The sequence below is a fragment of the Chelon labrosus genome (genome assembly GCF_963514085.1).
Source record: "Chelon labrosus genome assembly, chromosome: 14".
In the NCBI taxonomy this organism is placed as follows: domain Eukaryota; kingdom Metazoa; phylum Chordata; class Actinopteri; order Mugiliformes; family Mugilidae; genus Chelon; species Chelon labrosus.
The window spans coordinates 28,680,581-28,704,663 of record NC_140347.1 but is presented as its reverse complement, the minus strand read 5'-3'; the positions used below and the strand labels follow the sequence as shown (position 1 = coordinate 28,704,663).

The 24,083-nt window shown below is 40.0% G+C and overlaps 1 protein-coding gene across 1 annotated transcript in view; it reads right to left on the bottom strand.

Moving 5' to 3' along the window:
• LOC311499552 (potassium channel subfamily K member 2-like) overlaps window positions 1-23,832 on the bottom strand; it is a 28,588-nt gene extending 4,756 nt beyond the window's left edge. The window contains exons 1-5 of the mRNA XM_084560574.1: window positions 22,071-23,832; window positions 13,909-14,026; window positions 8,574-8,752; window positions 5,885-6,080; window positions 2,471-2,613 (exon numbers count right to left, since the gene is read on the bottom strand). Of these exons, the coding sequence (XP_084416700.1) occupies window positions 2,471-2,613; window positions 5,885-6,080; window positions 8,574-8,752; window positions 13,909-14,026; window positions 22,071-22,421 (987 nt within the window). The 5' untranslated portion in view covers window positions 22,422-23,832. The remainder of the gene's footprint in view (window positions 1-2,470; window positions 2,614-5,884; window positions 6,081-8,573; window positions 8,753-13,908; window positions 14,027-22,070) is intronic.
• Between the last annotated feature and the right edge of the window lie 251 nt (window positions 23,833-24,083).

Genomic DNA, 24,083 nt, shown 5'->3' with positions numbered 1-24,083 from the left:
TGTAGCTGATATTATCGAGTTTGTAACTGAATCCAAATCAGATGCTTAAAAGCCACATAAGCAGAAACTGTTTACACCTTATCACATGTTACAAAAACACTCTCCTCTGGATTTAATCTCTCTTTTTTTTTTCACAATTCTCCACATCTGCTGTTGGCCTTTACGATGGATGAACCTTTACTGCAAATAATAGATGAAGGTTATAAAGTTCTTTCATGTGCATCACTAATTGTAGCTAGGCACGTGGAGGAACGCTCGAGGGAAGAGCTGCTAAACAGCTGCGTGAAAGGATTAATGGAGATGGCATTTATTATCACAGGAGTGAACTCCATTCGTTGTTGGTCAGCTCTTCACATTTAGAAGGTCAATTCTATTAACCCGCTATCTGAAAATAAAAGCATGACTTTTATAGCTCATGATTTTCTTTTAATAAACCATGTTCCATGATGTATTTGTTGTATGTTTTAGTCAAATCACACATTTTAAATTAGATTTGAAAAGTCAGCACTGGAATTTGGCATGGTTTCTTAACACACATGCTAAGCAAGCACGAATAACACACATTATGAGACCATATAGTTTTAATACTTGGTGGGATGATGTAATGTAACTAAAAGCATTAAATATGGCTGAAGTAGAAGTGCTTTTAGAAGATTTTTGTTATAATTTCCATATCTGCTCAACCGCAAGGCAGCAATTGCTGTTGTACACATGTCAGAAGGTGCAGTCCACACAGCTCTTCCAGTTATCTCTTGCCCGTAGTGATTTTCTTTCTGGAGCACCAAGCAATAAATAAGAAATTAGATTTTTATGTCTGAGCCATGTGTCTGACCCAACAACACAGGCTTTTGGAGTATATATACTGTATCTAAAAGCAGAAAGGTGAAGCCAACACATCATTGATCCCGCCTTTACAATGCATTACACCATTTTCCCGAGGCTGTTCATTCATTTAGGTGCTGAGGTGCGCTTGTTTAAAGTACTTGGATTAAAACTGATGGAGCATGACTGTAAGTGTATGCACGGAAAAACAAGACGCCCTTTCCCCTCCGTGTTCTAATTTTTCCATCTTGCTCATCTTCCTCCCTCCCCCCTCCTCCCATCCCTTCCCTCAACCTCCCACCCAAACCTCAGTAATATAATTCTCTGCAGAGATCACATCCTCGACAGATGTTCTAATTATGCCTGTGGAAAATGTCTCATTGAAGACCTTTTATGATACGTAGAATATATAACAAGATAAGCGTGTTTGCTTGCATTTGTCTACATGTGGACGTGTTGCTCTCTCCTGCTCGAAAATAATGAGCCTGCCGGTACAGCGAGGGGTCTTATTACTCAACACCAGCCTCTGCAAACACACCAAATATTTAATCCAACTCTTGTTCGAGATGGTATTTACTCCACAGGGCGAGGCCAGCATTGGAGATTTATCACTTCAGATTTATGTCGTGGAGAGCGAACTGGAAAACATACTGACGTATTACTCTGGTACTGTGTAGGCAGATGGATATGGGCAAAAGACAATGCTGCAAAAGTTATGTCGCATATTTCCTTTTAAACATGGATTATGAAAACTCTCCATCAGGCTTCTGTCTACTTTAAAGACCTTGCTTCTAAAAGCACTTTGATGGAACAGATCACAGACTTCATGCAGCTACTGAGTAGGTGCGAATGTAAGGCTGGATATGAATCTTTGTTCCTCCTCCTACCAACTGTAACTGCCACATGAGATCAGACAGTTCAAAAGTGGTAGGTGTTATTCCCACTTGTGTGTTGCATCAGGACAATAAAGTCCGAATTAGGATGGATTACAAGGGGGCAAACACCTCGAAGCGGACACACAAGTCTGCAGAAACTGCAGTGGTAGAGCTCGGTTGAGTTTGTTGTGAATGTGCACCGTAAAATATTGACTAGGGGGCGTTCTGCCTCGTTACATAAGTGTCTCACCATGTCTTTTAAAATTTAAATGTCTGATTTTATCACCTTTGGCTTGTGCAAAATGTAATGTTTGCTCTGAGCGTACATAGAAGAGAGACCGCGCATAGAGAGAGACCAGGGAGGCGGAGATGTGTATAATTTCAAGCACATTTTACTCCTTTAACATCTGTGTGTCAAGATTTAAAAAGGAAAATGTTCCGAATGGCTTCTCAGTATCACCTTTAGCATTATTGCAGTTAAATCAGTGCCAGCCATGAGATTGATGTGACTCAGTGTGAGAATACTGAAAAGACTCTATGTTCTGATCTTCATATTCACAAACTGTGACAAATGAGTGGGCTGGCAGGACTTGTTTCTTGACTTAAAGATCTGGATGTTTTAATTTAGCATTAAATGAACCGAGCTTGAAACTCAGCTCCTGCAGCTGGACTTAAAGCTTCAAGCAGCTTTTTGTGAAAAAGTATTTTTTTCTTATTTAGCCACTCATGCCATCCTATTGGTGTGACACATCTCTCGGCATGGCACCACTTACCTCTTCTTTTGTTTTCTTGGAGATAACTCGGAACCAGTCTCCTATCATACTGAGCACTGCGGCAAAGTATGCCAAGCCCACCAGGATCCAGAACCACACCACAGGTTTGTAATAGTCGAGGTACTCTGGACTCTCCAATCCACCTGCAGAACAAAACACACAATAATGTCTTCACAAATATCAGCTACATCCTGCATTAGTGCTTGCAAGTCTGGTGCAGTGAATTAAATGAAGCGTTTTTTCTAACTTTTATACCTGTATCATTTAATGAGCCTCATTATTTCTGTTCTAGACAGCGGTGTCTTTCTGCAGAAGCGTGACCTTTAATTGCCTCTGGGTTTTTGACTCAGTTATGACGAGGAGTCCTTAGCAAGAATTTATAGAATACAGAAAGGGAAAGTGAGACTAATAAGTAAGAATGAAATTTCTCAGTATCTCATACGGAAAAGAATATCCAAGAACTGTTATGGTTTCCTGTAAAACCATTTCTGTGAAACCATTTCTTCTGTGATCGAATAATATGCACTGCACATATACAGAACATGTGACAAATTGGGTTTGACAATTCATCTGTGACTCTGTTACTGTACATACATGGCAAACTGATCAAATGCCCTGTTACCATACAGTTAAATAATGGACAGTCCCTGATTTTTTACAGAATCAGGGATCCTGGATCTGGCATCAAAAATAGAGGACAATGTGAAGTAATTATACACAATTATACATTTGAAGAAAATAGGTGATCTGAACTGTGTATGAAAAGCTTCACTTCAAGTGAATGTGCATATGCATTAGCAGCAAAGTGAAGTTAAAGTATTCAAACAAAAGTTCTGATTTGGTCCTTCTAACTCATATGTTACTATACACTGATCAGCCACAACATTATGACCACTGACAGGAGCAGTAAATTAAAACAAAAGAAAACACGAAGAACAGCACAAGGTGTTGACCTGGCCTCCAACACCTGAGCCCAAACTGATCAAGTATCTGTGGGTCCACAGAGGTCCCTCCCCTCAACCCATAGGACCCAAAGGCCCCCACTAACAACATTCTGTTGCCAGACACCACAGGACACCCTTAGAAGGCCAATGTCCATTCTCTGATGAGTCACCACAAGGGAGACCTACACAATATTAGGAAGGTGGCCATAATGTTATGTCTGATCGGTGTAAATACAATATGTTTTAGGTGAAATCAAGTAAGCAAGGTTAAATAATCACATAAAGGGGTAAGACAGCAGTAACTATGTATTTGGATTAAGTGTCCCAGGATGAATAGGATGTTACAATAGATTGACATGTTGTCATATTGCATCAGCTGCCTCTACTTATTGTACCTTATCCTAAGATTATGTATTAAGTCCCGTTCACGTACAGATGCTGCAGTTTCATCTCACACCATCAGTCTGTACCGCTCAGTGACATCCTAAAATATCAGCTGGGATGAAGCAGTGTAGCCAGCCTGCTCGCTGTGCTGTTAGATAACCGCCCATTACGGCACCTGTTCTACTGACAGGGGTCCAGGCTGATTAGTTTACTGTAACTGCCGGGGTTGGCACAGGTGGTGTAATCTAATCTATAATCATTAGGCTTGCTCAGGAAAGTTTAATCTAGCAGCTAAGTGTTTGTGATTTTTCCCATCTGCTTCTCCCTTGTTATCTGCCAAGCAGGTCAAATCAAGCTAATACCACCTGCCACACACACACAAAATGCACACACGCCTGCTGTGTCCATTTCTGTCTTGTTTGCGTTTTCTCTCACACATGCACACACTGCTATAGTGAGTAGAAGTTAATTCTCTGTATTTAATTTATTATCTCTTGTTAAGGATTTTATATGACTTACAATAGTGTCAGACATGAAATTAATAGTTTGACATTTTGGAAATGATGCTGAATTGCTTTCTCGTGGAGAGTTAAATGTCATGATCAATACCTCACACATATTGATATGGAAATGCGTGGATTTACTGCCAAGCAGCCAGTCAGCTTTTATAGCAAGAGACGCCAACTCAGGACTGAACGGACACAACTGAATGAGTTTAGTATTTACACAAATAACAGTAAAATGACAGTTTTCAGTTTTATACAACATCCAGTGCTGAAAATTTGAGACGCTAGGGAAGTGTAAAAGGAAAACTACAGTTCCTTGAATGGCCACTAGAGGCTGGCTCTAAAAGTGAGTCAATTCCTATATATCTCCATGTTAAAATGTCCGACAGAAATAAATATGTTTACAGGCAGGTTTATTGTTTTGGTCTTTAAAGCTATTTTTCCCATCCATGATATCTGTATGGGAGAATCATTCATCTTGTTAAATTTGAAAAGTCATGCATAATCATGGCAGACTTTTTAGAGGAGTCTGGTACTGCTAAGATGGCGATTGATGAAAGATTTGATTGGCTTGGCAGAAATTCAACTGAGTTTTAGGGCTAACCCAAAAATTGTGGGAGGGAGAGCTTTGGGCTGGGTTTCAGGCCAGGGAGACGCTGTATTAACAAATCATTAGGGTAACATTAGATCTCTGAGAGAATAATGGCCACGACCTTAAGTCTAATTAACTCTGAACCATCGGGTGAACATCTTATTGTTCACTAATTAGATAACCATTCATTTTATTGCTCTCTCTTGTGCAGTTATCACTAAGGAACTAATTATAAATTCCACTAAATATCTACCACAGTCAGTTTTCTATGATGATTTTTAACTTAAGGCTGAACACAAAATTATGAGTTTTTTTACGAGTCACATTAGTCATTGTTCCCCCCGTTTACAATCATTATGCTACAAGCTAAGCTAACTGACTGCTAGCTTTAGGTACATATTTACCGCACAAAATCAATACAATGAAATCTCAGCAAGCTCTCGGTGAGAAAGCAAACAGGTGTATGTATGAATGTTAGAAATTTATTAAAATATAAAAGGAGGTATATGTCTATAATTGATAAATTTAGAATTTATTAGAATAGATAGACCTTGTCATTCAAAATACACACCACTGGTGCACACATGAACGAAATTTCGTTGCAAATGGCTCAGGTAGCAACGCTTAATCAATAATCAGTACAGACTCAATACAGGGTTAATTGCCTGGGGAAACTACTTAATGTTCATTATGTCCATTTAAAGTTTTTGTCTGATTAGAAAAACTATGACCTGTTTGAGTTTTCATTAACAGATGTCAGTGTTACACATATCTCTGGGATTCAAATGAAAACTGTCAGCACTCATGTATTGGGAAGTGAAACACACAACATAATAGCTGGTCAATGAGAGGTTCATCACTGCTGCGCACATCTTCCGAGTCAGGTCGGTTGAGGAATCATTCAGCTGCAAACACGCTCGCTCTAAAAAAAGGATGCCCGACATAAAAATGAAAAACAGCCTGTAAATAAGAAAGAAAATTGAGTGACCTTTCTCTCCGGCGACAAAATCTCCGAAGCCGATGGTGGTGAGGGTGATGACAACAAAGTAAATGGACTCGAGTGTGCTCCAGCCTTCGATGTGCTTGAAGATGACGGCCGGCAGGGCCACGAAGATGAGGCACCCGAACAGGATGAAGAGCAGCGTGGAGATGACTCGGATCTTCGTCTGGCTGACCTTCCACTTCTGGAAGAGGAATCATTTATACACAGAATAAATAATGTCCACATACTAAGAAAATGCACATATTAATCAGTGGGAGTGATAGGGGAGCACTTGAAAGAGATTACACTATTCTTATTGTAGCACAAACCCTATGCTAAAATGACTGTGGAGAAAATTAACTTTGAAATGAACTACAAAACAAGCTGCCTGATTTCCCCCAGGCTTTTTATTTTTTATTTTAATTTTTTGCTGTCTGTAACATTTAATGAGTCACTTCCTTCTACGTCCTTCAAGGAATACATTTTATGCTCTCTAACGTCTCAGATGTCACACTGCCAAGTTCATGTGACATAACATCCACTGTCAGATGGTACGCCCACCCAAAGGCGTGATGAGGCTGCACATGATTTGACACTCCTCACACGTGCTCTAATACCAAACACTCTAATACCGATACCAAACGCTTCGATCATAGTGGCGGACATCCTAATGGACTCATTACGGTCATAGCGTGCGCTGTCAGCCGTGACTTTTTACGAATTTCAATTTGATGGGAGCCCTGGAAGTCTCAGTTTCCCATCATCTTTACAGTACATTACAGTATATTCTGCACACTGCTGTTTTCTGTGCGGTCTTTCCACTTGAGGTGACGGCTTTCAGCTGCTACCCTGTGTATCATGCCCTTTTCCTTCCTAGTTATGTAAGCCCAGAGCACAGCACCTCTGAGGGGAGGTATAAAGAGCAGGAAGACCTCAGATCACTCTGTCTCTGATGTCTTATGTCCTTGTTGCACTGCGCAGAGCAGTGTACTGTACAATAATATAGAGTCTGAAGAGATCTACCAAATTAGCAGAACATTAACATAATTGCGGGCACATGAAGTTGAGGTTGTTTTTTAGAGCCAGCGATGAATCAAAATCATCAACCTGTTGCTGTAAAGTATCTGGACCTTGAAGAATTGTTGTTGTCAGTGTTTTTATACAGAGACAGCTTCAGGGGACTGTTATTATCATTTTTTGTGACTTATACCAAAGCGAATAAACCTATCTGCCATTTGCTGTGGCCTAGGTGAAGCATATCTCAGCTCTCAGCATCTCTTTGTATAGCCCTGTTTTCTGGAACTATTACTTTTTAGTAACAGGAAACAGTGTCCATTAAAATATATGACAAGTTGCACAATGGTGAATCTCTAAAGGATTGCATTTATTTTCCTAAAAAATGTTGCTCTGTCAAAACATTAGCCTGCCAAAGGTTTACCTCAAGGAAACATTGTCGACAACTAAATTTTCCATGCTGATAGCAGGCTTGTAGCGTTGGGTGAACCCAGATTGTTGGTGTTGTTTTCCTTTCAAATAGAGTAGGAACTAGAAGCTAAGTCTGTACGCTTGCAGTATTATGTTCTGCTCGTTTTACTCGGAAACGTTTATATATAAGACGGCTACCTTAGCAACCAGAGTCAAAGCAATGGCCGACAAGCGAATTGACCAACATGTGGACAGGGCATAATACAAAAATTGTCAACACTGACTTGAAGCAGGAGACGTTATGTGTTTACTTGATAACATTTATCCAAAATGTTATCAAGTAAACTAACCCTAACCCTAACCCTAAACTGAAGCACAGTTGTTGCCTCAAACTAACCCTTGTGGACCTTGGTTTTGTTATCACAGTGTTTCTAGAAGTAAAATCATAGTTTTATCTGTGAAAAAATAAACTAAATTCTTATGATGTCGGTATTGAAACTCCTCAGTAGATATTGTTCCTGTCATAACCCTTGTTGACTGAGCAGCTATTTGAATTGTAATGGTGGGCATTTCAGTTTCCAGGCAAACATTAATGACAAACAATTAATGAGACTGACATGCACAGTCCACTTATACTCTCCATGTCTGTGTACTGCTGCATGTGCTTGTATATAAGGACAGAAGTCAATGTGTGACTGGCGGTGTGGTAAACAGGTCTTCTATATTCATAGGCCCACCATCTGTGTGAGCGGCTGAAAGATTCATCTGCCTTAAACATGATGTAGGCAGTTCACTACAACAAAAACAATTCTCTTAAAAATAAAAAAAGAAAATTAATTCACTGAGTTCACCTTTCATTACTGAAACAAAGCGCATTTTAGATTGCTGTCCAGGAGTTTGTTGACATGGCAACCCCAAAAGTGTATTCACACACAGTGGCTGCTGAGGTCTGATGCAGAAACAAGTGCTACTGCAGTGCTCAGCGTTATAGCAACAGCAATATAATTTTACAGCTGCCTCCGTAGTACATTGGTAATTAAGTTGTGAAATGTTGTCAAGCAGCTTATTGCATGCAGGTAGATACACGACAAAAATACACAAATAGTTCAGACTGTGACTTCTCTCCATCAAAAAATGGCACCCAAAGCCTCCCAGGCGTTCACAAGCAAGGTTAATTAGGGTTTTTGTTTGCGTCTATCACACACTACACTCCTTAACACTCTACATTCCAGAGCGGCAGATTTTTTTTGTCACCAACAGAGAAAGTCTCATGCAGAAAGGACCTCACCACAATCATCTTCTCTACTTTGGCGATGCCCTTCCCAAAAATGGTCCCCAGCTGGTCCCCGACTCCGGCCAATAGGAATCCGAACAGAGGGATCCCCAGCAGAGCGTAGAGTATGCAGAAGATTCGCCCTCCTTCTGTGTGAGGAGAAATATTCCCAAATCCTGAGAGAAAGGAGACAACAGAGAAAAAAAACAGGGTGTTATATTCCTTTTTTAAATGTTAACATTTATGAGAGCAAATATGTTTTAATGTAGAACTTTAAGAGTTTGTCCTAAAATGCTAATGTTCTTCACTCTATGTACAGTGCCTGTAATAATAATAATAATAATACATTTTATTTGGGGCGCCTTTCATGGCACTCAAGGACACCTTACAGCAACAAACAATAACAACAACAAATAAAATAATAAAATACTAGATCACTAAAAGAATGTTAAAGGGAGTAAGCCTGTTTAAAAAGGTGGGTTTTCAGATGTGATTTGAAGGTGGAGAATGTGTCAATGTTCCTGATGCTTGGTGGGAGGGAATTCCAGAGACGGGGGGCAGAGCGGCTGAAGGCTCTGGCCCCCATGGTGGTCAGACGGGCAGGAGGCGCAATGAGGCTGATAGATGAGGCAGATCTGAGTGTCCGGGAAGGAGCGTTGATGTGGAGAAGGTCAGATATGTATGGGGGAGAGAGGTTATGAATGGCCTTGAAGGTGTGGAGCAGAATCTTAAAGTTCACACGAAATTTGACCGGAAGCCAGTGAAGCTGTTGCAGAACAGGTGTGATGTGATTGATGGTGAAGCTGTTGCAGAACAGGTGTGATGTGATTGATGGATGGGATCCTGGTGATGATGCAGGCAGCAGAATTCTGAACCAATTGGTTCAGAAAACAAAAACCTGTGTTTTTAGGTTGTCCATAAGTTGTCCAGAACATCCTTGAGAACATAATATCTCAGGAAATTGTCAAAATGTTATCATATTTAATTTATAAGTCTGACTTGGACTCAGAGATTAAATGATTAGAGTTTGGAGGTCAGAGGTCAAAGTTCAAGAACCTCAAAAAGCACATTTCTGGCCTTAATTCAACATGTCAAAATATTTTAGCATTTTTGAGCGGCAATTGTATACTTAAATTTGTTGCACTGTGTGTGTGCTGCTGTGTAGCTCCTATCTCCAGGGTGCAAAGCTGAGACCATTTAAGGCTCATTTAGAGTACTGTGGGACATCGCTCTGTAAAAATGCCACCGCTAGTCGGCACCGTGTGTTTTTGCCAGTCAAAGAATTTTTTCTTTCTACTTCCTGCTTTACTTCGCTTCACTGCTTCAACAATGGCAACTGAAACTTTTGCCGAAATTTCGCATTTTCAGTATTAAGTCCCGTCTATGTCTATATTGGTCAGTTTGCTCGTCAGCCTTAAAGCTGGTTGTCAAGGTAACCCTCGTGTCTATTTCACACCCTAAATGTTTAAAACAAGCAGAACATAATAATACTCCAAGTGTATTTAGAGTATTTGAAACGTCAATTTGACGCAGAAGTCTAAACTGCCTATTAGGCATCAGGAGGCATTTTATTTGAATAAATACTCGCTGTGACTGTGGCTGTAGCCATAGCTGGGCCTTGGTTGTCGTAATTAAGGCTGTGAGGCTTTTGTAACGGTAACTAAACCCCTGAGGCACATTGGTTATATCTCATATCAGACAGAGGAACCACTCGTTCCAAATATTGTGAGGGATTGTAAAGTTGTGAAGTACCAAAAGAGAATTTGAGAACAAAACAGCCCCCACTGTGTTCCTGCATTATACCCTCTATAAAACTAAAGTTAGTAGCTCACAAAGCCTGACTCTGCTATAATACGATTGCTGACAGGCACAAAAAAGACCAGATTTGAGATATTTCAGCACTGAGAGATGAAGCTGAATATAGACTTTGACTTAGAAGAGATATTATTCACACTGTTCCTCTGCTCTCAAGCAACACGGACTCCATCAACAACATGACTCCAACTCCGGTTCACTGCCTTTTATCTCATCTCCAAACCCTTCATCATGTGCAGTAAACAAAAAACCTCAGGCCTGTGCCATGAGTACAACCTTTCCATTCACCAGCATCTCATACGGCATCTGCATAATGAACTACATCCACTATACTTTATTAATGCAGTCGTCTGTCTCCAGATAGGAGCTCCTTCTAATGGCCTACACACCCAATGGTACAAACAAAAAATATTTTCCTGATTAGTCCACTGGGAGATGGGATGCCGAGTGACTTTTTAACTCTTCTGTGTGACCGTGCAGAACAGATGGATAGATAGATAAGCTTAAAATGGCTCAGCAAGGCTTTGTTCTAAAACCACTTTATATATATGTATATATTTATATATGTGTGTGTGTGTGTGTGTGTGTGTATATATATATATATATATATATATATATATATATATATTCCGCTTGACTTTTTCTTAAAGGAACCAGTTCACTTGCTTTCACTACAACACTACCTGCATCAATAATGCATTCAGCTCATTCGTGATACTATTGACTAGGTTGTGTAACGAACACGTGCCATAACATGCAGTGGACAATGAATGCTTTAAGACCTCCTTTTAAGCTCATTAAGCGATGCTAGGAGAGAGAACCTGCTGCGAAACATTCAACCATGCATGTGACATCATTAGCTCAGGTAAGGGTCACAGAGTGCTTCTTTCAATGTATTTGTTGTGTCGTTTGCAATGAAGCCTCGTCATGGGGGATTTAAGGCAGTATTAGGATAAGCTGGTATAGAAAACACAGTGCTTTTGTTGCCACTTTGGTATTCACAGATATTAATCTGTATAAGTGGATTTTTTTTTCATATTCTAGCTAAATTATGTCTTATTTTTTATTGCTACTCAACCAGACACAAGTGATATTTTCACTGCTTCATTGTTTTCATTCTTAAGAGGGTGTATTGATTTCCTTTGGGGTGATTAAAGTTTCACTGTGTTCCATAGACACTGCAAAATGTGACTTTCTGCAAGAGTGGAGACTTAACTAAAGAATCCCACAGAGAGGAAACACTGTGAGATCAATTATTCTTGGACTTCTTTTAATCCCAAGAGAGAGGAGGAAGGAGGCAAGAGAAGGAACAGATATTACAGTTATATCAGTTCATTACGTCAAAGGCTATAGCTGAAACCTAGAAGGCGAGAAGCTCCTCGTAATGTGCATCACTTTAAAACAAATCAGTCTGCTTGCATAAAATTTTGCTCAACAACCTCTTCCTTACTAAAACACAGCTGGAAGAATATACAAATTGTTTGCAGAACTGTTTTCCATCCTGGACTTTACTGTAGTTAATAAACAGGTCACTGAGCAAAAAAATAAATAAATAAATGACACAGTAGCTTCTCTGAAATATGATTTATTTGCTCAAAAGCTCCAGAACATTTTGTACCAATCAGGGAAAAATTATAATGATTGCCAACAGATAGCACAGCAATTACGTGCTGTTTACAAGAACGAGCGTTGAAGATAATACATACAAAACACCACCTGGGAGTGAGGTTTCTGCAGCAAAATCAAAACTTGAGCACCCTGCTATGTACCAACAAAACACCTAGGTTCATTTCAGACAAGATCTTTAAATTATTTCTCAACACCTCCACCTTGCAGCCTCAAACAAATCTGTGCACTCTAAATCGAAGCCATAGAGCTTTCCCGTTTGTGTGCATCACAAGTCAAACTGCTGCAGTTCACTGAATGGGAAAACCTCAGTATGTTCCAGCCAAATCTCAGTAAACTGACCATTTGTAAAAAAGTATGCTCGATGTCTTTAAATGACTGGAGGACAGGGATGAAAAAAACATAGAGTCAATCTCAGGTGAGCAGATGGAAAGCCTACGACGGCTTGTACTTTTTGTGCACACAGTACTACAGAAAGCAAACATATTTTACAACCAGAGGGACAAACACATTCATTGCAATGCAAAGCAATCGCAATGTAACATTTTTGCAGCTCTGGGAGCTCTGGCAGAATCCTGGAGACATGAAATAAAGCTCAGCAGCCTTTCTAACAGAAAAGCTTACATGTTTAAGGTCTGCTTGCATGAGCCAGATAAGACTAAGATATGTGTGTGTATGCTGTTGCCTGTATTTGTTGAGTAGAAGCAACACAAATCTAGAAATATGGAAACAATTTGATGCCACAATATTCATCAGGATCACACTCTGCCTACATATGATGGACAAAAATCAGAAAAGAAGCTTGTTAATTGTCTAACTACCTATTACAATTTATTATTATACTGATCAGAGGATAAGCTCTGACAGGGTGATAGAGAATTGGAAATGGAGCCCAACAGCGCACTGAACAGACGCAGCGATCTGTCATGGTCTACTTGTAAGAGCCAGATGAGCTGTCAGACTAGCTGTGTATGTGTGTGTGTCCTGATTAGTAAGCTCTTACAGCTGGAGGTGACATCGAGAGAGTGCAAATGGTGTAAAAGAGATGATGGAGAAGGGAAGAGTGTGAAAGTTTCAGGCTATAGCTTTTTGATACAGACTCGCAGACTTCTGTTCTTGTACAAAGGCCATAGACACAATGATTTATTAAGAATCTTTTTACTGAAGACATTATAGATTAAATTCTCAATAAAACTTACATATATTCAATTTATAAATTTATATATATATATATATACTGTCAGTAACAATCTAAATCGTCTCAAGATGCTTTTACAGGATCCAATGCCTCAAACCCCAGAGACTGCCAGACACCATGATGGGGCAGGACTATGTTTTAAACCAACTTTAACTTAAATTTTATTAATCATTTTAAAGTATGTCTGAGGAAAATGTTGACATTTCCAACAGCTTTATCTCATCTCATCTCATCCCAGTTTAGCTTAGCTTAGCTTAGCTTACCTTAGCTTTCTAACTGTTTGCCTCAGTGGATGCCAACACTTGCCTAGCAGTGGTGTTCTCTCAACTTTTGGCTGATGTTACCATATGAAAGCCAAGACTATCCATGACTTCCCATGGCTTAACCCACATAAGCCCTTTTCCGCAACTTTGAGTCGGCACACCTTAAGGCACTTTCATAATTCATTGGTGTTATTTCTGTTGAAGTAATGAGTGAAAATGTTGGGGTTTTTTTCCTATTGTTGATGATAAATAAACCAGCCTCTGTTTTAAAGTTGGGAAGTGCAATGGACAGCAACTTGAGTGGGACAGACCAATATTTGTAATTTTGCTATGAAATTCAACAAAAAAGTGTGCCCACATTTTGCTTGCCTTTTTAAAGCATTGCATGCAACCGGTGACTCAGAAGCAAGTAAGAAACCACTCTCCTTACCGATGGTGGTGATAACAGTCCCAGCAAAGAAAAAGGAGGAACTGAGGTCCCAGAGGCTCGTCTGATTGGATGAGTTTCCTGATGGGTTCACACCCGCTCGAACTGCTGCAACCACTTTCTGGAGCGAAAAAAAAAAAAGAAAAGTCCCTCAGTGGCTGTGGGGTGGGCTGAGAAACATAAGAAAATTAGTGGTGAGCAACAGCTTTTTGGGGGAATAGGTGACAGCCGAGGTAAACATTCAACCAAAACCAATTAAGAGTTGTGAGAATACACAAGGAGCATCTGTCACCTTCCTGGAACGCATTCACAGAAGAACAAAACCTGACAGTGTTACATTACATACAGTGTTCTAAAGATGTTCACAAATAAATTCTGCATAATGTTACATTGTGTGCACATGATTTACACATGTTTCTTCAACTCCACATCTGGATGTAAATTCCTATTCACACATTCACTTTCAAAGCAGAATTTCTTTAACAATTTCAAGCCAGCGGGTGTTGTATAGTCGCTTATACTGCAGTATGTTATTACTTTTGTTTGCCCTTCTGACTGAATAGACTGTTAGCTGGAAGTCACAATAGCTGTCTGAGTTTTGAAAGCATTTCAACAACAGGTTGATGGCGACAAAAAGCAGAGGAAATGAATCAGTCATGACGTTTCTTGTGAGAGTTATTTATAAAAACATCTGTATGTCCTCAGTTGTGGTGTTAAGAGCTTATGAGAGAACTCAATTATTCTGACACATGAAGGCACAAAGCCGTGCAAAAGTGGTAGTTGCTGGCCAGAAATAATGATAATAATAAAAAAAAAAGCCATTTGAACCTACTTCTGCAAAGTCAACCACGAATTTCAAATGATAAATGTGCTCCCTGTAATGATTTTAAACTGCTCACTCTGTGTGACGTTTCTGAATGAAAAACCTGACTGGAAGTGACCGCCAGCCAGCAAACGAACAGTTTCTCAGAATTGTAGATTAACCTGATCTCGGAACTGATGCTGGCCTCAATGGTACGATTTACTGCTGCAAGACAAAAAGCTTCTGGCCCATGTGGTGTCTCAAAATTTCAACAGAATCATTATTGAGACAAATGAAAGAGAAAAGCTTTGAGACACCAGGGGAGCAGCAGGCAGTGCTACAGAGCCGGTTCTAATAAATTGTGGAGATATAGTGTGTGTGTGTGTGTGTGTGTGTGTGTGTGTGTGTTTCAGTTCCAGCCTGATGAAAGAAATTTTGTTACTATGTGGCTCGCCTTAATAAATATAAGACTTGTATCAGTGGGCAGTAGCAGTTTTTGATGATCTCCATTATTTGTTAACCACCTGGAACCAAAATGTAATACTACAATAATGACGGTCATATATAACAGTCTGCACCTGCTCCCACACAGACACACACACACACACACACACACACACACACACACACAGACTTTAGGGTCACTGTAATGTCAGGGTGTTGTCTGACCGATTATTGAAACTTAAAGCGCTTTCATTAACCTACAAATGTTGAGCGTGATGAAGCAGCAAAGACTGAGTGTGTGAAAGCTGAAACTAATGAATGTCGGATTGTTAACTGAGCAAACAGGAGCTAATGTAACGGCACAAGTTAGAGTTTAACTAACAAGATAGGTCAGGAGCATTGTTGTAACACAATCTGAACCTTATAAGGAATTGTAATTTGCTCACCCAGAAAAAACTGCTTAAAGGATCTGTACACTCATAAATATTTTTATCAAATACCTTTAGCTCAGCAGTCATACCTCACAGTTGGCTACAGTTCAGTGCCAGTGCAGGACATAGTGTGCCCTTTGACTTTATGTCACTTTAGATTCCTCGAATCATTAAAAAAAAACAAAGTTTTGCAGAAAAGTCCCATGTAGATCATAATATATGCCTCGGTTTTGATCTTTATCCTCCACCCCAATACAATTTGTGTAAATGAGTATCATTTAGTTTGAAACAAAAGAGAAGATGGTAGCCATAGTTTTCATATGGACTACATTGATCAACATTAAAACCACCGACAGGAGAAGTAAATAACATTGATCATCTTGTGATAAATCTGTTCTGCTGGAACTTTTGGACCTGGTATTCATGTGAATGTTACTTAGACATGTAGCACCCACCTAGACTAGACTAGGCACCCCCACCCCATAGCAATGACACTCCTTGATGGCAACAGCCATCCCCAGCAGGATGCAGCCTGACACAGACACACACACAAAACGCTTTAGGAACAACTCAAAAAAACATGAAGAACAGTACAAGGTGTTTACCTGTCCTCCAAATTTACTAGATCCCAAACTGATCAAGTATCTGTGGGATGATCCACAGAGGCCCCTCCCCGGCTCAACCCATAGGAGCCAAAGGCCACCACTGACAACATTCTGTTATCAGACACCACAGGACACCCTCAGAAGGCCCATGTCCATTCTCTGATTAGTCACAACTGTTTTGGAGGCACAAAGGAGACCTACACAATATTAGGAAGGTGGTCATAATGTTATGCCAACAGAGTATTGGACCAACAGAGAACTGATTTGGATTTTGACCAAAAATAGGTTGATGCCACGACTGTCCCTGGACTAAACCAATGAAAACAAAAAGCAGCAGAGAGGTGAGGAAGTGTGCTGGCATAGGCCGGATTTATCTGTAGCCACCTACTGGGCTGGAGTGTGGAACTGGAGAATATGTTGGTTCACAAAGTGTGATTGTGTTTCACAAGCAGAACTGCGTGAACTGAAACTGAATTGGTTCTCTGTTGGTCGAAATGCGCCATCAGAGAGTAGTTTGGCGGTTCTCTTCAGCTCTGTGTGTTTTAGCGGAAGTTATTAATTTAACAGTACTCACTGTTTTATGAGTAAAAGAGTACGAGGTGGAAGACAGAACTTATTTACACACAGTCAAAGGATATAAATATATTCAGGATAAACCAATAATAATGTACAAAGGTGAAGCCATTAATAGTTCAGTGTTTTCATCTGCTCTATGCCTAACAATGTACAAATGAAACAAAGGAGCGGGTTCAAAATAAAGCCCTATGCTGGGCTTCTAAAATCATCATTTAACAAATCACACAATCAGATAGGGCTTGGCTCAGTCAGCCTCTTTGTTTCCCAGCCAAGTGGGCTTATTAATTCACTGCTCTGGCACTCAGCTATATGCAAACTAACATGAGATACGGAGGTTATAATACGAAGACCGCGCTGGCTGCCTCCGAGCTGAGCCACGCTGCCAGGAGAGATTGAATCGTCTGGGCTTTTTGACATCACTCACTTTTTTTAATTACTCCCAAAGAGAGTGCACCTCTCCTCAATCCTCTGCTGACTGGCTTTTGATCAGTGGGTGCCCGCAAAGGATCGCATCATGGGTGTGAGTGCCTGTGTGTGTCTGTATACATAATTAACTGAACGTGAGGGGTGGGGTGGGGTGGGGGGCACCTGTGTTGAAGCTGCGTATCAATAAATCATCATAAGAGAAATGCCTGCTTGGAAGCCTGCTGAACCCATTGAGGTATTCGTTGATGGACGAGGAGCAGAGCTGTTTTGTTGGACGAAGATGAACCACAAGATTTACGCTGATGGTCGATGCTGCTGATCTGCCTCGCAATTAGCCTGATAGCACTAAAGGAAAACATTAAAGTGATTTTAAATGCCTCCCAGAGGAAAGGTGCACAGTTTCCTTAAGCTTGAGTTCTTGAGCCAGTAATTATTCAGTTAATTTTCAGTTTTGTCCGGGATCCAGGATAATACCAACATTTAAATAGTTTGTTTTTGGAAACTGTAATGAGCACAAACCTTTGCTCGGTGGAAAGGTCAGTGACAGAAAGTGTACTTAATACAGATGTTAAGTGGGATTACAACACATTTCAGGACAGATAATATTTTTCCCTCAGCCCTTGAGAGGGAGTTTAAATCACTAAAGAATAAAGATCACACAGAACAGAAGAGGTAAGGAAATATCCTTAAGCCACTGCTACCTACCAGACTGGCATAGTATGATAAGAAGTGGATGGATCGAGATTTTATATTCTCTAAGGAGTGAAGCCGAATGACTTTATTGATCTGCGGGGCTAAGATTTTTTCTTTATCTGGACATATACACCAATCAGGCATAGCATTATGACCACTGACAGGCAAAGTAAATAACCTTGACAATCTTGTGACAGTATAATGTTCTGCTGGGAAACATCTGGACCTGGCATTTATGTGGATGTTACTTAGAACATGTAGCACCCACCTAGACAAGAACAGGTACCCCCACCCCATAGCAATGACACTCCTTGATGGCAGAAGCCATCCCCAGCAGGATGCAGCCTGACACAGACACACACACAAAAACACTTTAGGAACAACTAAAAAAAACAAAAAACATGAAGAACAGCACAAGGTGTATCTGTGGGATGATCCACAGACGCTTCCTCCCCTCAACCCAAAGGCCCCCACTAACAACATTTTGTTGTCAGACACCACAGGACACCCTCAGGAGGTCCATGTCCATCCTCTGATAAGTCATAACTGTTTTGGAGGCACAAGGGAGACCTACACAATATTAGGAAGGTGGTCATAATGTTATGCCTGATTGGTGTACATCAACGTCTACTACACAAGATGCCAAAACAAAAAAGTGAGTTTAAAAGCTTTGAAAATCACTGTGTTTGCACTAGATGAGATCAGTCTCTAATAAAGTCAGAGGTATGTTTACAAAAGAGGTTGCGCTTCAAGAATAAAACCTTCTGTGGAGTTTTAATAAGGACATCACCTATTGTTAAACTAAAGAATCTATGTGTAGTATGTCCTTTAGTATTAAGAGCCATGCAGTTAAGTAATAAGCTGCTGCTGGTGTTCACCGCTTTGCATGTATTTGAAGATTATTTCCAGTAAAGGAGCTTAATTGCATCATATATAAAACGTGTGCTTACGGTGTGAGATCATCATCTCACGGTCATTCAAAAAGAGTGATGGTCTCACAACGGAGACCACCATCATCACCTTTACAAATAAGCTCAGCATCTTAAAGACAGCCATCTGTCACCAGCCACTCCTCATCGAAAATAACCTCATTACATAGAGTAGGTGGAAGATGACATTATTCAGTTATAGATTCTTGACAGCAGAGGTCAGTTTTAATGCTATCAGAGCGTATATGTAAATCTGTGCTGTACATTTATTGAAACATGAACCACACGGACCACTGTTACAAAGGCTTCTGATAAGGATGACTATTTTATGTATTGGCAATCTGCTTCATATGCCCCTTGGAACATAGCTGAACATCAAACTCATTCATATTTTACAGACAGCCTCACCCACAAGTAAATACTGCTCTTTTACTCACTGATATCAAACCCATAAAATGGAAAGTTGACTCATAAATGTTATTCCATGAATCCAGGACAGCTGATCTGAATAAAACGTTATTGGAGGTTACAACATTTACACTCGATTCCACATAAATCTGAGTAGACTTTAAGAAACTGAGTCAGTATTTACCAGATTGCGTTATGAGATTTTTCTCCTTAAACCCATAAAGAATTGTCTAAAATAAGAAGCCTTGCTTGTTAAATTTAGTCTTTTTCATTGTGAATGTGTTTCTATTGGAAAGACATTTCTTTGTCAGACACTATATTGCTATATTGACAACAGCTGTTTAATTTGGAGTTTCTTGGGTTTATTTACATGTTCATCCCACTAACTGCATCCTTAAATTTGAGGTTGGTATTGCATGTTTTACGGTAAACACAAAATACAGATGTTACAGTGCACTTACAACAAGGAGGAGGATGGTTTTTAATACTATGGATTTCTTAAAAGATAGGGGAAAGAAAGTACATGATCATTAAACTGCTGTAATCATGTGTGTGCATGTAGATCATATAAAATATACATGAACAATAATCACCATATTTAAACATACTAACATACTGTGTAGCCTAATTCTAATATGTGTGTGTAAAAATATGCATGTGTTTAATCTCTTATTTATTTCCTTTTGTGTATCCCTCTTGTCTAATGGTGACATTTAAAAGCATTTTTATTTTTTGTTGTTTTCTTTTTTTTTTTAATTTCTTTTATTGACAGACTTGCAGCTGTGTGGGCCAAAACTGAAAGTGGTAGACAAATCAGTTATCCGCTGAGATTTAAAGACCTTTCTACTCTCGCACATTAGAGAAGTAATCATCATCCACGGGTGCAATATGCCAGCTAGATTCCCCAAGAGGAAACGCTTTCCATCAACCCTGACAAGTTTGACGCTGAGATGGACCAGTCCATAAAGAGTCGTGAAGCCAGTGGGTGTCTTTGACTAGAGGGATGTACAATCAATACGGGTACTTACAGTATATTGACATGGCGCATTTGCAATTGGAGATTAATGATTAACTTGTTTTAGCCTTAAATTTAGTTTGAGGTGGATGAATTGTCAACTTAAAAGCTGAGAGGACCAACACCAGAGCCTGGGCATGAAAACAATGTTATTAACTCATTTATCTTTAAATTAAACATAAAAATTAGCAATGTTTTTATGTGATGTCCATCCTTTAGTTTTTAGAGTCCAAACTGATTCAGTTGACATGCAGCAGTGTATACTCATTACAATATGACTGATGTTATATAAAGCACTGGAGTTAGTTTGAATCCCAGCAGCTTTTGGTTATTGTCATCTCTTCTGTTTGGAGCCAGGGCCCTCAAATCCTTTATTTTATTAATTTTTTTTTTTACATTGGCCATGACTTGTATGACGTACCAGCAGGTAGAAAGACAGATAAAAGTCTCATCTAATCATGTTTCATATTCAGTTGTTCTTTTCTGTTGTTGTTGATGTTTGTTCTTGGGGCTTTGGGTTGCTGCTTGGTTAGGTTCAGTCTAGCTACATTTCTTGTTTAAGTATCACAATGAAGCCCAAACGTTAAACGTACCTAAATATTGTGTGACAGCTTCCCATCACTTTGTGTCTGGAGTGAAAGCACTGGCTAAGGCTGGACGAGTTCAAGTACAGAGACAGCAGCAGATGAACCACCTGTCAATCAACCGTGCCATCGAAGCTTTCTATAAGCCTTAACAAAACTATCATTTCAAAATGACCACCTGACCACTCATCGGGCTATAATTTAATAAGTGAGACCAGAATGACTTACTGAAAAAAAGAGAATGAAGGGTTAGGTATGCATACAGAGAGGTTGATGCTTTCTGAATGGGAATCAGCATCCAACAAGCACTGGATGTAGTCTTGAACAGGCTTCAGGCTCAAGGAGTCAAGGAGGCTCGATAACACTGCTTTGGGTTTAGTCAGGGTTCTTTTTTCTGCTCCCCCTCTTTGTGTTTTCTCTGGCAGCTAATCCCTGGGCGGCACCCTCTCTCTCTCTATCCACCCCTCTCCCCCGGTTGATTGATCTCCCCTGCATCCATCCATCTACTCATCAAGCCTCCATAAAAGACCTGGTCTTTTGTCTGAGTCCAGCTTCGTCAGTTCATTGCATCTTGTTCAGTGGTAAATTTGCAACAGAAAATGTTTCTTGTCTTCACAGTTACTTAGCTTTTCTGACCCCTTGCTTTATTCTTTGTCCACAGTTGGTTTGGGTGAGCTTTACCAGTCGCTGCATTCAGTCCTGCTGTCTCTCGCCAGTCGACAGAACAACTACTGTCAGTCTACAGCCACCTAGGGATTCCTCCATTCCTCCATTCCTCCACTCCTTATCACTATGGATAAGCTGTTTAGGCTAAAAAATATCATGGTTTCATTTAGATATATATCAGATTAAATTCAATACTCCCCTGGATCTGGGCTATGCTTAAAAGAAAACGGGAGCAATGCTGTCTTTTGTCTGAAAACAAACGGTAACAAACTGCTGTCATTCATGTTGAATTTCAAGCTCTCATAATCCAGTAGGATGTAAGATGTATGGGAAATGTGTAAATTAGCTGAAATGAATCTAGTGGCTAAGGGGGTTAAAGCGTTCCCACTGCAAGATGCAAGCCTCCCCAGGGTGCAGATAAACAATAGCTGTCAAATAGCAGTATTAAGCTAAATATGTTGTGCTATTGTTTTCCGCTTTGTGCCCACCATTGTAGAAAATCTGTAGACGCAGCGTACGTTTCATCTGGTGCTGCAGCAAAGCAGAAGACTTGAATTATTAATACGATGCTGATGTTTCCACCTACCTTGACCAGATCTTCCAGATCAGAGGAATTCACACAGCCATGCGTGGCCAAGAAGTTCAGTTTTTCAACAAGAATGGCCAGTTTCTGGGAGCTCTCGTGAGGCTGCTCCAGAGCCCGGAACACGGTCGCCCCGATGATGAGGTACAGCACCACCAGGAAGAAGATGGCTGACACAGTTTTCCACCTCATGACTGTAGTCCGGGTGTCGCACTCATCCTCTGGGGTGTTCAGCACAACTGGTTTTGCCGAGAATGAAAGGCGAGGTTTAGAGTTGTGGGCGGCAGACTTAGGGTCAAGAAGGTCAGGTGCGGCCACTGCAAAGATGGAACTCATTAATGTGTGTGCAATCATCTGCCTGTCTGTCTAATCTGCCTAATAATTAGTAATACAATAACGATCTCAAGAAAAGATCGGCAGCAACTTTTCCTTTAAACTTTATTATTTAGCTTTATTAATCTCCATTCTTCACTATCCTGCCATTGGGTTATTGATATTAAACTCACAAAGTGTTCCAGGAAAGACCTAACTCTGAATACTGCTGCAGGACATTCTTCATTGTTTCCCCGTCCTTAAAATGCAAATGAATGCAAATAGTTTTCGGTCGTATGTGAAATATGTGACAGTTGGAAAGTACTGCTAACAGGCATTTCTGAAAGACACAGTCAGCACAACTGCAGTAAATGCGAACTAAACCATGGCCCATTCTTTATTTATGACGTGACAGGCATCCAGCCGCCATTTGATTCAAACTTTAAACTCTCAAAAACTCTATATTTTGTACATCAGACTTGATATATTCCGCTACATCTATCAAGAAATGAAAATAAGAAAGCAAGAGATCCTAAATGAGATGTGGCCTCTCTAAACATTTCATAAAATCTACTGTGGTCAGAAAGATGCTTACATTTACTGCCCACTTTAAGATAATGTTGCCTTTCCCTCCACTTAAGTGTCCATTCTTCAAACCTCTAGAGGAGTTTATTTCCTCACTGGGGTGCATAGTTTAAAACCAGCTACGAGATCTGAATGTCCACCTTGGACACAGAGAACGATGGATGCATGCAAAAAGATAGTTTCCCTGATGTACTGAGGAGAGGGCATAAGGTGATAATAAGAAGAACTGGCAAAACACTCTGCTGTACTGCTCTGCATTGCTATGCAATACGTTTAAAATATGTATGTATATAAGGAATATGAATAGTTGTGTTTTGCATTAGCTGAATTAAAGTTTTATTGTGTGCAGCTTTTTCTGATTTTCTGATCAGCCTGCACAATCCACCAACATCCTACAACCTACAGCCTTAAAAAATCAAATGACAGTGATACAGATTATTGTTCAGCCTGTTATTATTATTGCTATTGACATGCTGTAGCGTTTTGTAGAGTCGCTGTCCGGTCACAAACATTTTGTTACACGACTTGATGCTGAGGTGTGGAGTGTTTTGGTTGCATTTGAGCATGTTGGAATAAAAAGAGGAGCCATGCGAAGATCTCTGAAGACATGACTTCAGAACAAAGAAACCGTACGCCTTTATTATGTAGTCAGGTGATCTTATTATACTAGAATAGAAAGCAATAGAAAAGGGCCACAATTTTCCAACATCAACAATATCTGGACTACATGTATATACAGTGGTTCTACTTGGAGCTGGATCTCATCATGAGACTTCGACTTAATCATGTCATTAAAGCTCCTTCATAGTAGTAAAAGGTTTCAGTGTAATAAGAATAATTAAAGGACAGCATCCTGGTATATAACACCTACAACATACAGTGTATGCTCTGTAGCAGCCATGGAGCATGCTACACGTCCCCCTATAGGAGGTGAACTAACACACCGATTTATCGTTTTTTCCCCCCCACTGTAAAAATCCAGCGACTGAATGGAAGCTCATTAAAATTTAAACACTCTGTGTCACAATCCTCGTTTTCCTAACAGCTTGTTACAGTGAATGCAATTACATAACCACCCCGAGAGCTCCCATCGGCCAGTATTTTACAGTAAACAACTTA